Source organism: Geotrypetes seraphini, chromosome 14, assembly GCF_902459505.1.
Source record: "Geotrypetes seraphini chromosome 14, aGeoSer1.1, whole genome shotgun sequence".
NCBI lineage: Eukaryota > Metazoa > Chordata > Amphibia > Gymnophiona > Dermophiidae > Geotrypetes > Geotrypetes seraphini.
The window spans coordinates 26,355,832-26,368,206 of NC_047097.1; the positions used below are offsets into that span (position 1 = coordinate 26,355,832).

A 12,375-nucleotide genomic window follows, 5' to 3' on the forward strand; every position below is an offset into this window, starting at 1 on the left:
TATTTCAAGATGCATATCATAGCCCTTAAATACTTCCTCTCTAACAGCTAGGAAAAACTTATCATCAACCGCTTTTAAGAAGCGACCCCCCTGCTCCTGATGTCATATCCCCCTCAACCCTGTTCTTTTATTTTGGTTTTAATATGTATTTATCGACACCCCCTTCTCCTCTTTCCCCCTCAAGTCCAAGTTTGTATTTGTAAATTGCCTTTTAATGTTCACTCTCCCCCCACTTATAATTATTTTATTTATTTTAACTTTTTTAGCATTGTAAACCAGCTAGATGCACGTTGATGGTCGGTATATTAAAATTAATAAAACTTGAAACTTGAACTCTGAATTTATTTTTATAAACAATGTACAAGAATCTGGAACCATAAAACGGGTTTCCATTGCTCAGTGTTATACAGTTTTTCTTCTGACATTGACAGAACAAGGAGAGAGAAAAAAATATTTACATGGTTTCATTGCATTCTCCTCTGTAGAGGCTCATTTACAAGTAACTCCTTCGTATGTTTTATAGATGTTTGCTGTCGGTGAAACCTTGTTTGGGGAATGTAGCAGATGGTTCTCTATTACTGCAGCAAATGATTCAACACCTTATAAAATTCGTAAACCAAGTTTCTCTCTGCTATAAAACCAGCCGTAATGTGCGCGCTTGCAAAATGTATATATTCTTGCGGTGACACAAAAGAACAGCTGGTTCCACAAAGATACACATCTTTCTATTCATGCCCTTAAGCTAAATCATGCGATCTTGGCTCCAGTTTGGTTGTACCAAAGCAGATCCACACAGAAGGGAGAAGGCTGTATTTTATCACTGCAGTACAATATTAATTGCCCTGAGACAGTTTTACAATGTGAATCTGCGACAGCTGCTTATGAATATCGGAGTCCAGATTTTATACATAATTATACATTCAACCCTTCTTTGAATTAGGACAATCCAGAGTTTGCTTTTCTGCGAGCTTAAGACCTCCATGTTGGCTGGTAGATTTTCTCTGTGCAGGTTATGGACCGCATTCTATATAAGCAGTGGTGTGCGGTGAGGGCTTTCGGGGGATTTAGTGAATCCCCTGCTCAACCCGTCAAACTGCATCTAACAAAAAATAACACCCCCTCCCCCAAAAGAAAAAAGCAAGGCTTTTGGTTTTTGACCTGGGAATTCTCTGAACCTCCTTAAGGCCCTCTGACAGTGCTGATCGGAATTTGATTGGCTGAGCAGCATCTGGCTGTTGCCTGCTTGGCCAATCAAATTCAGAGCCATGCCCTCAGAGCCTTTAGGGGGGCGGGAAGAATCCCCCGATGGCCCTGACCACACGCCACTGTATATAAGGCACCAAAACATTGGTGCCTCAAAAAATTAGTGCTGAGAACTATTCTATAAACAGCATTCTTGAGTTGGGTGCTACTTACAGACTAGCCTAACTTTTAAATGTGAGCATTTACACCAACAGAAATGGCATAAATCCCCACACCTAAATTAGGTGCAGATCTGCCATATTCTGTAACACTCTGCACAAATCCCTGGAACATCCATAACATACCTATGTCCCTCCCATGAAATGCAGGGAAAAGTCCCTTCTTGAGATGGGTTCAGTTGTCTGTGGGGGTGGCTGCAACCGAATCCAGGCTCTCTCTCTTAACGATGGCCTGGATAGGTCCATCGGGCAGGGACTTGACGACGTTCCAAGCTTCAAAACGTGTGAGCCCGTGCAGGGAGGTCGTATGCAACTGCAGGAGCTCGTCTCCCGGCCGAATAAGAGCACTGTGCTCTGATAAAGCCCCTAAGGGGAGAAAAGGTTAGATTTACTTTGAATCCATATGATTAAAAATCAGGACTGAAAGGTCTATTTATTTAGGACACTAATACCTGATCCTGGTGTATTATTACCCCATTTAGTAAGTTGTAGTAATGTTAACGCTTTAAAACGGATTTAATGTGGATGAATTATTGGAAACTGGTCATTACAATTCTACAATAATCTAATGGGCAGACCGTTCAGGTCTTTATCTGCCGTCAATTACTATGTTACTATGATTTTGCGTCCACTTTCCTTAGCTGCATATTAGGATGAAGACAGATGAGTGATTTGAAATTAAACCTTGACAAAGCTAAAGTCTTAAAGATAGGGGAGTCAGAAGGTGGAGCCACCCCAATACCTCTGGCATCAGCAGGTATCGTTCTCTTTCTGTGTAGTGAATCCAAGGTTCTTGGTATTGTTTTAGGGGTCTCAAAGTCTCTCCTCGAGGGCCACAATCCAGTTGGGTTTTCAGGATTTCCCCAATGAATATGCATGAGATCTATGTGCATGCACTGTTTTCAATGCATATTCATTGGGGAAATCCTGAAAACCCAACTGGATTCCGTCCCTCGAGGACCGGAGTTGCCCACCCTTGATTTAGTCAGACGCCTTAATTGTCGGCCTGTAAATGCCATAAGAAGGTAAGATATATCCCAGTACATACTACTATATCTAACCTGTATTTGATCCTCCGTAGGCTTGTGTCACCTCATGGGTGTTTTGTCATGCATAAGCCATTTCTTCACCGGATCTTTTTGAATGCTGGTTTTTATTTTTAATGTATATTGTAAATTTTTTCATATAAACTTTTCCTTAAGATATACTTAAATAATTAACTTATCTTTTATCAATAACGCTGAAGGAGCGCCTCCACCAACACGATCAGGTTTCAAAACTTTTTCTTCAGGGTCGAGGCTCCCAGCAAATACATTGTCAAGTTCAGTTGATACCACGCACCACTGACTAGAAAATGACAAGGGGACAAATTTTTGTCCCCCGTCCCGGTGGGTTTTCAATATCTCCGTCCCTGCGAGTTTTGACCCTGCCCCATTCCTGCACGCTCTGCCTTAACCAAACAAACCTTGAACACTTATGATTTTAAAGTGTTCGAGGCTTGTGCAAATGAGGACAGAGCTTGCAGGAATGGGACAGGGACAGAGACAGGATAGAGAGATCCCGCAGGGATGTGGAAAATGTGTCCCCTTGTCATTCTCTAGGACCACAGACCCCAGTGCTGTTTGGAATGTGTCAGGGCAGTCGGATCCAATATTCAGTAACAAGGCCAGCGAAGTGCCAGTGAATAACAGACCAAAATAACCTAAAACTTAGCTTTATATACCGGGTCATCAACCAGAGGAAGCTCGACTCAATTAACAATAATTATGAAAGATATGCTAAAATTGCAAGGGGATTAATTTTCCAAAATGTTTAGCAAATAAAAACGTTTTTAATGATTTGCGGAAGAGTTGGAAAGGACTAGGGCATCTCAAAGTTAAAGGGAGTTCATTCCATAATTGAGAAAATTTAAAAGCCAAAGAAAGGCTAAAGTTCTGGACTCCTTTAATTCCTGTCCTGGAAGGAAGGAAAAGTTTAAATTGTCCAATGCCTCTTGCATAGGAAAATCTGTAAACGGTCCACAGCAGAGGAACAAGAGGAATAAAAATACCATATAAAATTGAATCAAGAGATGAACCGGGAGCCAATGAAGGCTCAAAAGCAAGGGAGTCACATGGTCATATTTGCTTTTTCCATAAATCAACTTCGCAGCCGTATTCTGAATCAGTTGTAACCTTTGGAGACAGATCTTTGTGATGCCAAGATAAATAGCATTACAGTAATCGAGCCGAGAGAGTATAATTGATTGAACCAAGACAGAAAAATGGCATTGATGGAAAAGAGATCTAACCTTCCTCAGCATTCGTAAACTGAAAAAGCATTTCTTAAGCAGATAATTTATTTGATCCTTAAAGGTAAGAGAGGAGTTGAAAAGGATTCCCAAAATATTAGACAACTTGATTTGCAGAATCCAGAAGTACAGTGGGCGGAAGGCAGTCCAGTTTTGGGCCTAAACACAAAAGTTTAGTTTTGGCTGCATTTAACTTCATCTGGACATAGCCTAAGCTTGAAGTTTAGAAATACAGCATGGATTAAGCATAGAGAAGCCTCTCCTGCCCATTTCAACCACCCCATGTTTTCATACTGTACCTTTAAATATCTTGTTGATAGTTAGAGGCTTGTCTCCGTGTATAGAGCCTTTCCCTCCTTCTAGACTGAATCCTAACCCAGCAGACGTCTTTTCCAGAATGAGGGCGATAGTGCAAGCCGTGCTTTCATTTGCTGTAAAATGCAGAAAGGGGTGGCACAACTTATGCACAACTCCATCAGTTTGTACAAGTTACTGAAGAACACTAGCAGCCAGTGGTGGCCCCCCCATGCCCTCCTCTCCCCCATCGCTACTTCCGGGCCCCTCACACCACACTCATGCTATCCCTTCCCCCCATGACCCTCAGTAAATCTTCACCAGCATTGAGTGGCTGCTCTAGCATGCCACTCATGCCAGCCTTGGGTTTCCCTCTGACATCACTTCCTGGCCTCGCGACTCGGAAGCGATTCAGAGGGGAACCAGGCTGCCACAAGCAATGGGCAGGAGAAGTTGCTCATGCTGGAGAAGATCTACTGAGGTACAGGTAGGGGAAGGGATGGCGCGAGCATGGCATGGTGTGGCAGGGCAGGACGGAGAGGTTCAGGCACTCCCATTGAAACGGCGCCTGGGGCGGTCCATACCCCCCCTCACCCTTTCTATGTCACTGCTAGCAGCACAGATGGTAGCTCTAACGAAAATGAATTAGATGAATAACATAACATAAAGGAATATACATTGAGCCGATGGGGTGGGCATTTTGCTGACTGCCATAAGATTGTAAGAATAGCCTTACTGGGTCAGGCCCATGGTCCATCAAGCCCAGTAGCCCGTTCTCACAGTGGCCAATCCAGGTCCCTAATACCTGGCCAAAACCCAAGGTGTAGCAATATTCCATGCCACCAATACAGGGCAAGCAATGGCTTCCCCCTTGTCTTTCTCAATAACAGACTATGGACTTTTCCTCCAGGAACTTGTCCAAATCTTTCTTAAAACCAGCTATGCTGGGTGTCTTAATTTTTTCACATGACTATGTCTTTTGTTACCCGCCTAGAATTGTAGGATAAGCGGGATAGAAATTGTTTAAATAAATGTGAGAATCTTTGAAACCCAACTCGGTTGTGGCCCTCGAGGGCTGTGGTTGCCCACTCCTGCTCTAATGGACACCTCATTGTGCTACAACATTCACAGGAGTGAGACGCAGAGGCTTGGCTGAAGTAAGCGGATTCAGAAAAGAAGGAACTGGCAATGTGAGTGTCTCATACTGAGTTTTTGGATTCCTCCGACTTGGCCATGCCTTCCTATACAGCAAATGCGCATGATAACAGAATCTGCACGGGCTCGCTTTGGAGCATAGGTTTCGATTTTTCATAACGATTGGAAGTGCTAAATGCAAATTGCGCCTCCTTGTACCCCTTGCTCAATATTGGGGTGCTAAGCAATGCACCCTGAAAGCTGGCTCCTGTGCTTTGCAATCCCCAAGGCCTGGGTTTGCAATCCAGAATGGCTTTCCTAAGCGTTTTCAATTAATCGTGCTTTCTTTCATGTTATTTTTGGGCAAAAAAAAAAAAAAAAGAAAGCTCCCTGGCGTTAATCATTTCCTCTGTCACAAGCCAAACCCAGTAGACTCACTTTTCCCTTGCCGATTCGGTTTCTGCTCTTTCATCCGAGTGGGGGTTGTGTGGACTGGCACCAGAGTAGCAGAGCTAATAACTTCTGGAGCTGAAAATAACCAGTTGCATTCGCCAGAAATGTTTTATGAAGACCAGCAGCCACAAACTCAGAACTGTGCTGGGAGAGATGGGCAACTTCAAAGTATCGGGTCTGCCTAAGCACTCTTCCAGTTTTGTTTCTTGTTTTCCTTTTAAGCAATCCTATTTTTTGGTCAATTATCGCAGCGTTTTCTATCTGCCTCCGGGAAGCAGAGTTGGAGCTTTCTGTGGAAGGGAAGATGAAAGCCCGAACACTGACTTTGTTTTCATTAATATCACATGAGTGAAAGCTTTGAAGACTGCTGTGACTGCATAACAACTTTTTTTAAAAATCATATTTGTGTATTATTCTGTACTTGGAGGAAAGACTAAAACGGTTAGGGCTCTTCAGCTTGGAAAAGAGACGGATGAGGGGAGGTATGATTGAAGTCTACAAAATCCCGAGTGGAGTAGAACGGGTTAGTGGATCGATTTTTCACTCCGTCAAACATTACAAAGACTAGGGGACACTCGAAGTTACAGGGAAATACTTTTAAAAACCAATAGGAGGAAATTTTTGTTTTTTTCACTCAGAAAATAGTTAAACTCTGGAATGCGTTGCCAGAGGATGAGGTGAGAACGGTTAATGTAACTGGTTTTAAAAAAAGGTTTGGACAAGTTCCTGGAGGAAAAGTCCATAGGCCGCTGTTGAGGCAGATATAGGATAAGCCACTGCTCTCCCAACTTTTTTGCTGGTTGGGGGAAGGGGAGCAAATTGTAAGCTCTTCGGCTCAGTATATCCTTAGCACATCCATAGAAGATACTGCTGGAAGGTCTGGAGGCTTGGATTTTGAGGCTTTGCTTTTGAAACCGTACTACCTTGATTTGTAATTTATCCCCTGTTTTACTAAGGTGCGCTAAGCATTTTAACGTGCGTTTAGACCCAGTTCATCTTCTTTTTTTTTCCAGAAGTCAGCCCGAGTTATCCACCTCCAGAATCTCCAGGATTACCTGACACACCCCTTTGTGATTTAATTCATTATTATGAAAGCTCTTTATATTAGAGGTAGTTGTATTTTTTATCCCTGAATATAACTTTATTTTCAATTCTTCTCTTGTCTTGCTGCCCTCATTTTTATAGATAATAATAATTTTATTTTTGTATACCGCAATACCAGAGCGGTTTACAGAGGAAGAGACTGTTATACAGACAGTGATGTTACAGAAAAGGAGTTTCAAATTATTTTAGCATGCCAAGAGCAGTCAAGATTTGTCCGGAAGCAAGGCAGGAAAGGAGTCAGAGAAATTTATCAAAGAGATAGGTTTTAATTGATTTCCTGAAGGTTTGGTAGGAGGGTGCATTTATTTCATTCGCCTGCTTGGAATGACAGTGATCTATCAAGAAATCTCTTGTAGATACAGCCCTTCAGCGATGGACAAGCAAATAGATAGGCACTACGTGTGCAAGTGGTGCGTGGAAATTCAAAATGGTGAGACAGGTAGATTGGGGATGAACCTGTTATGGTTTTGAAGCAAAGGCAAGCAAACTTGAAAATGACCCTTGCTTCCATCGGCAGCCAGTGTAGTTTTTTGTAATACGGGCTCACATGATCCGATTTCTTGAGACCATAAATGAGACGGACGGCAGCATTCTGAATGACTCTCAGTCGTTTGATGGTTTTCTTAAAGGATCCCAAGTATATAATATTGCACTAATCTAAGATGCTTAAGATCAGAGATCGAACCAGCAATCGCTGGGGTTGATAGAGCATTAACCCCCTCTCTTTTGTGAACACGTCGCATGGGTTTTAGCACCGACAGCGGCGGTAACTACTTTGGCACTCATAGAATTCCTATGAGCGTCGGAGCAGTTACCGCCACTGCCGGCGCTAAAACCCGAGCGATGCATTCGTAAAAGAGAGGGTAACTGAATGACGTATTTATTTTTGCATTTTGTACGTATTTCTTTCAGTACACTGTTTTCTTGATTAATACATTTAAAATTGTATAAATAATATTTAAAACCCATCCAGCAAACGGAAGCTACTAGCAATTCCCTCATAAAAGAATGAAAACTAAAGATTAAGTTGCCCACCCTCTTCTGCATCTGCTCAGCATCACTCCTACCCTGGAACTCACCCTGTCCCTTTCATACTCTCCCAAGACAGAAGCTGCCACTGAGACCTGCTGTGTGGTAAGAATCACTTTGAAAGCAGTCCATACCTCTAAAAATTGCAACAACATCTGATGGTGTACTGTTGCAAAAGATGGGTTAATATAGTCTGCTTCTGGGAACACCTTATTATCAACAGGAATGGGGCAGGAACAGCGACAAAACTCGCGAGGAGGGGACGGGGAAAGTGGTGCAGGCCATGAAAGGAGCTCTCCCTATTCAATCCTATCACATATTGTACCTAATATTATTTCACATGTTTAGAGGACCTCTTTATTAGGCAGAGGCCTGATAATGTTGGGAGAGCATTTCCATTAGCCTGACAGGGGGGGGGGAGTGGGGAGGGAATGTGGTAGTTAGGAATAGGGATAGGAGTGGGTGTGTAAAGGTTAAAGAGTTGGGGAAGGGTAGGTGAGGAATGATAAGGGTTAAAGGGGAAATAGATACTTGGATGATGAGAGGATTAGAGGGTTGGCTGTGAAGAAGGAAAAGGAGAGTAGGAATTGGTGAATTGGGAAATCAAGGGGAGGAAGAAAGTGCCAGGGTTTAGGTGGGAAGGGATGTTTTGGGGGTTGGGGAGGGCTGTCCCGCTTGGCCCGCCCTCGTTATGGTGGGAGGTGGGGAGGGTAGCAACAGTCACAGCGGGTGGAGAAGAAAGGGTTGTGGGGGGAAGGGGATCAGTTACATTATTCACCAAGACATTGAGGTTCACTAGTGGTGTTAAGTTGGGTCTCATGTGCGATACCACCGTGAAACAGAGCATGGCCTTGTAGTACTGCAGGTCACGTGTCTTGGGTGATAATGATTATGGTAACAGCTAGTGTGGTTGTAGGGGGAAGTTATTTGTATTGATTGGTGATCTGCTATGTTACTGTTGTTAAATTTGCATTTTGATGTAATAAAGCTGCGGCCAATGTTTTGCCACTAAATTTGGAGTTATTTGGGAGTGATTGTAGTTATGAGAGGCAATCGGAATTTGCAAGTACCAATGTTAATATCGTGCACAGACACAAACTGGAGTCAATGTTCAGAAGAAGTAGATTTTACAGCGACTCAACACGACCCATGTTTCGGCTACAGTCTGCATCAGGAGTCAACTTACTACATGTTGTTCATCTCTCCCTATTCAATCCTATAACATATTGTAGCTGATATTTGGTTATTTCATATGTTTGTAGAGCACCAATCAGTTACTTCCAGCAGAAGTATTAGCTACTGCTCATGTCTGTCTTGAGCGTACACCCCTTCCTCAGGACTGAATACTCAGGAGAGCAGATAGCGTAACTGGTTTTAAGAAAGGTTTGGACAATTTCCTGGAGGAAAAGCCCATAGTCTGTTATCGAGACAGACATGCTTGCCCTGGATCGGTAGCCTGGAATGTTGCTACTCTTTGGGGTTCCGGAATCTTACTATTCTTTGAGATCCTGCATGAAATCTTGATATTCTTTAGGGTTCTAGAATCTTTTGTTACTCTTTGGGATTCTGGACTGTTGCTACTGTTTGGGTTTCGGCCAGGTACTAGGGACCTGGATTGGCCACCGTGAGAACGGGCTACTGGGCTTGATAGACCATTGGTTTGACCCAATTCTTACATTCTAATGGGGGAAAGCCATTTAGAAAAAGGAAAGATTTCTAATTACAAGGTTTCACAGAGCAACGAAATATGGTATCATTTCAAATAAGTTCCCATGTTCAGAAAGCGTCTGATATTTTTCAATCTCATCTTTTTTGTATAAAGCTTAAAATTGAATTTATACTGTATCACTATTCTACACTTCTAAAAACAGGGCCTTCTTTTAATGCTCTTAATAAATCTGAATATATAAAAGCACAGTAAGAATTAATTAATCACTCACTTGAAACTGTTGAGGCATCAGTCACTGTGGAAGAAGTCGAATCAGTTGAGATGTTGAGGCCTTCTTCGTCATCCTTAACTTTCTTGATGACCACAACGGCTTGCTTTGGATGTCGAGCCTGGCGCAAAATTGCCAATGCGTCCTTATGAGTGGCACCTTTGAGAGACTTCCCATTGATCGATAAGATCTCATCTCCTTTCTGAACTGTTCCTTCCAGAGATGCAAGGCCATTAGGAAACACCCTGTGAACCTGTTCAGTATTTGGGCAAGAATAGTTTGTCGTTACCAGTGCATAAGTTCCAGTTCATCTTTTTGGTGTTCAGGAAATGATACCTGGTGGTCTTTATTCATCAGGAACCCAGATGTATTTGGGCCGATTTACTAAGCATTTAGCCCACCCATACAAAATGAGAAAAAGACCTTCGTAAATCTATCGACGCCATTAATGAACAGTCATAAGAGCCTGGATTCTCTAACTGGCGCCATGGTCGGCAGCTGATCACGTTTCAACCGCACGATGGCGCCAGTTCAAAAATCGCGCCTCCAGCATAGGCAGGCACTGGAAATTAGGCCAAGGTTTTCCAAGGCCTACATTTCCGGCGCCTACCTTTGATGCGAATCGCGCTTTATGGTTAGGGTTACCAGACATCCAGATTTTCCCGGACACGTCCTCGTTTTAGAGGACATGTCTGGGTATCTGCCCGGGTTTTGAAAAGCTTCCACCTCGGGACCGCATCAGGAGGGCATCTGTGTATACACGGAGTCAGCACAGTGGCATCACGCGCGCGCATGCATGCGTATGACATCGTCATGTCACGCAGGGGCAGAAGCCCTCCCGACGTGGCTCCGAGTACGATAACGGGCTGGGGGGGGGGAGCTCGAGGCTGGGGCTGAATGAGGCGTGACCTGGGCCGAACAGGGCAGGGCTGGGTAGGACTGCGTGAGCCTGGGGGCATGGCTATGGGTCCAAATTTTACAACAGTCACATCTGGTAATCCTATTTATGTTGCCTAAGGCCACTTTCAGTGTTAGCCCCACCTCCAGTGGCGTTAAGTGCTGTAAAGCGCCTTCGGAGGCGCGATTCTGGTGCAGATTTTTTTAGCCGCCAGTAGGTGCCGTGAAAATCAGTTTAAAATATAATTTTAAAACGTGTTTTTCACTGAGCTTGGGTGCCTAAAAAAAAACGCCCTGTTTAGAGAATCCGGGCCACAGTCTATTCAAAGTACAACTAGCAGCATTCTCCCTCCCTTCACCATTTCTGCAACCAGATTGATTATTTCAAAAAATTGTATCCCGCCTAATTTCTAAGCAGTTTCCAAGCAGTACACAGTCATAAAAAAATAACTTTCAACCATCTTATCCACATACCCCATACAGGATTTTCTGCAGCCTATAAGAACATAAGAATTGCCGCTGCTGGGTCAGACCAGCGGTCCATCGCGCCCAGAAGTCCGCACACGCGGCGGCCCTCTGGTCAAAGACCAGCACCCTAACTGAGACCAGCCTAACTGCATATGTTCTGGTTCAGAGGAACTTGTGTAACTTTGTCTTGAATCCCTGGAGGGTGTTTTCCGGAAGAGCGTTCCACTTTTCTACCACTCTCTGGGTGAAGAAGAACTTCCTTACGTTCGTACGGAATCTATCCCCTTTCAATTTTAGAGAGTGCCCTCTCGTTCTCCCTACCTACTGCTATGGCTATGATACTAGGTTGCTGTTGCTTTCAAGGGGGAGGGTGTTCCCCCGCAAATTCGCAGTTGGCAGACTCGCTCATTCGCGGTCTGCTCCGACCGCCTCTTCCTGTAGTAAATTCGGGCTACACCAATCAGGAGCTGCGTGCCAAAGTGGCTCCTGATTGGTGTAGGCCGACTTTACTACAGGAAGAGAAGGTCGGAGTAGACCGCAAGTGAATTTTTTCACCCGCCGGCGCTCCAGCTGTCCTCTCCTGCTGCCCCTGCCTTTTGACAGGCGAAAAACCGCATTTGCGGTTTTTCAAAATTCGCAGAGTTCCTGGAACAGAACCACTGTGAATTTCAGAGGAGTATTGTATAATCAGCTGGACAGATAATGTTATATTTTGGAGTTGGTTCCATTATATTACTGTTATTTTAAGTCTCTTTTCTTATGTTCCAGCTGTTATTGTCTTTTATTGTTAACTTTAATAAACAGATTGAAACATTAAAAAAAAAAAAAATACTAAGGAAGTTCTTGGAAAACTCCAGACCAGGCATCCTACAACTGAATATAAACATAAGCCAGAGATTTGCACTTTTGAAGTTAAGTCAAATCCATTACAGTCAAACCTCGTTTTGCGAATGTTTTGCAAGACGAGCAAAACACTGGAGCAAATCATGCCTCGCACACCAAGTGTTGACTTGATTTGCGAGCCCCCCCCCAAGAACCGGCATCGCCCCCTCCCCTCTTGCGAACAGCCTCCCCTGTGAACCAGCATCGCCCGCCTGCCCAAACACAAGCCCTTACCCTGATCTGGCACCGGTATGCAGCACAAACCCACAGGACGTGCTGGAAGAGCCTTCCTTTTGCCACCGATCCCTGCTGGGCTGGGCCTTGAGCATCTGCGCATGCTCAAGGCCTTCTGGCTCCCACTCTCTCCAAGGTTCTAATGAGATTCTCTGAGAGAGCGTGAGCCAGAAAGCCTTGAGCATATGCAGATGCTCAAGGCCCAGCCCAGGCAAGAGACAGGATCTTTAGA

The 12,375-nt window shown here is 44.0% G+C and overlaps 1 protein-coding gene across 3 annotated transcripts in view; it reads right to left on the reverse strand.

The window, feature by feature from the left end:
* Nucleotides 1-328: 328 nt before the first annotated feature.
* The window catches only part of IL16 (interleukin 16), a 93,080-nt gene continuing 81,033 nt past the window's right edge, over nucleotides 329-12,375 (reverse strand). For all 3 annotated transcript variants that reach the window (XM_033920192.1, XM_033920193.1, XM_033920191.1), the window contains 3 exons: nucleotides 9,666-9,915; nucleotides 4,011-4,142; nucleotides 329-1,787 (listed from right to left, as the gene is read on the reverse strand). In XM_033920192.1, coding sequence (XP_033776083.1) covers nucleotides 1,597-1,787; nucleotides 4,011-4,142; nucleotides 9,666-9,915 — 573 coding nt within the window. In that variant the 3' untranslated portion in view covers nucleotides 329-1,596. The remainder of the gene's footprint in view (nucleotides 1,788-4,010; nucleotides 4,143-9,665; nucleotides 9,916-12,375) is intronic.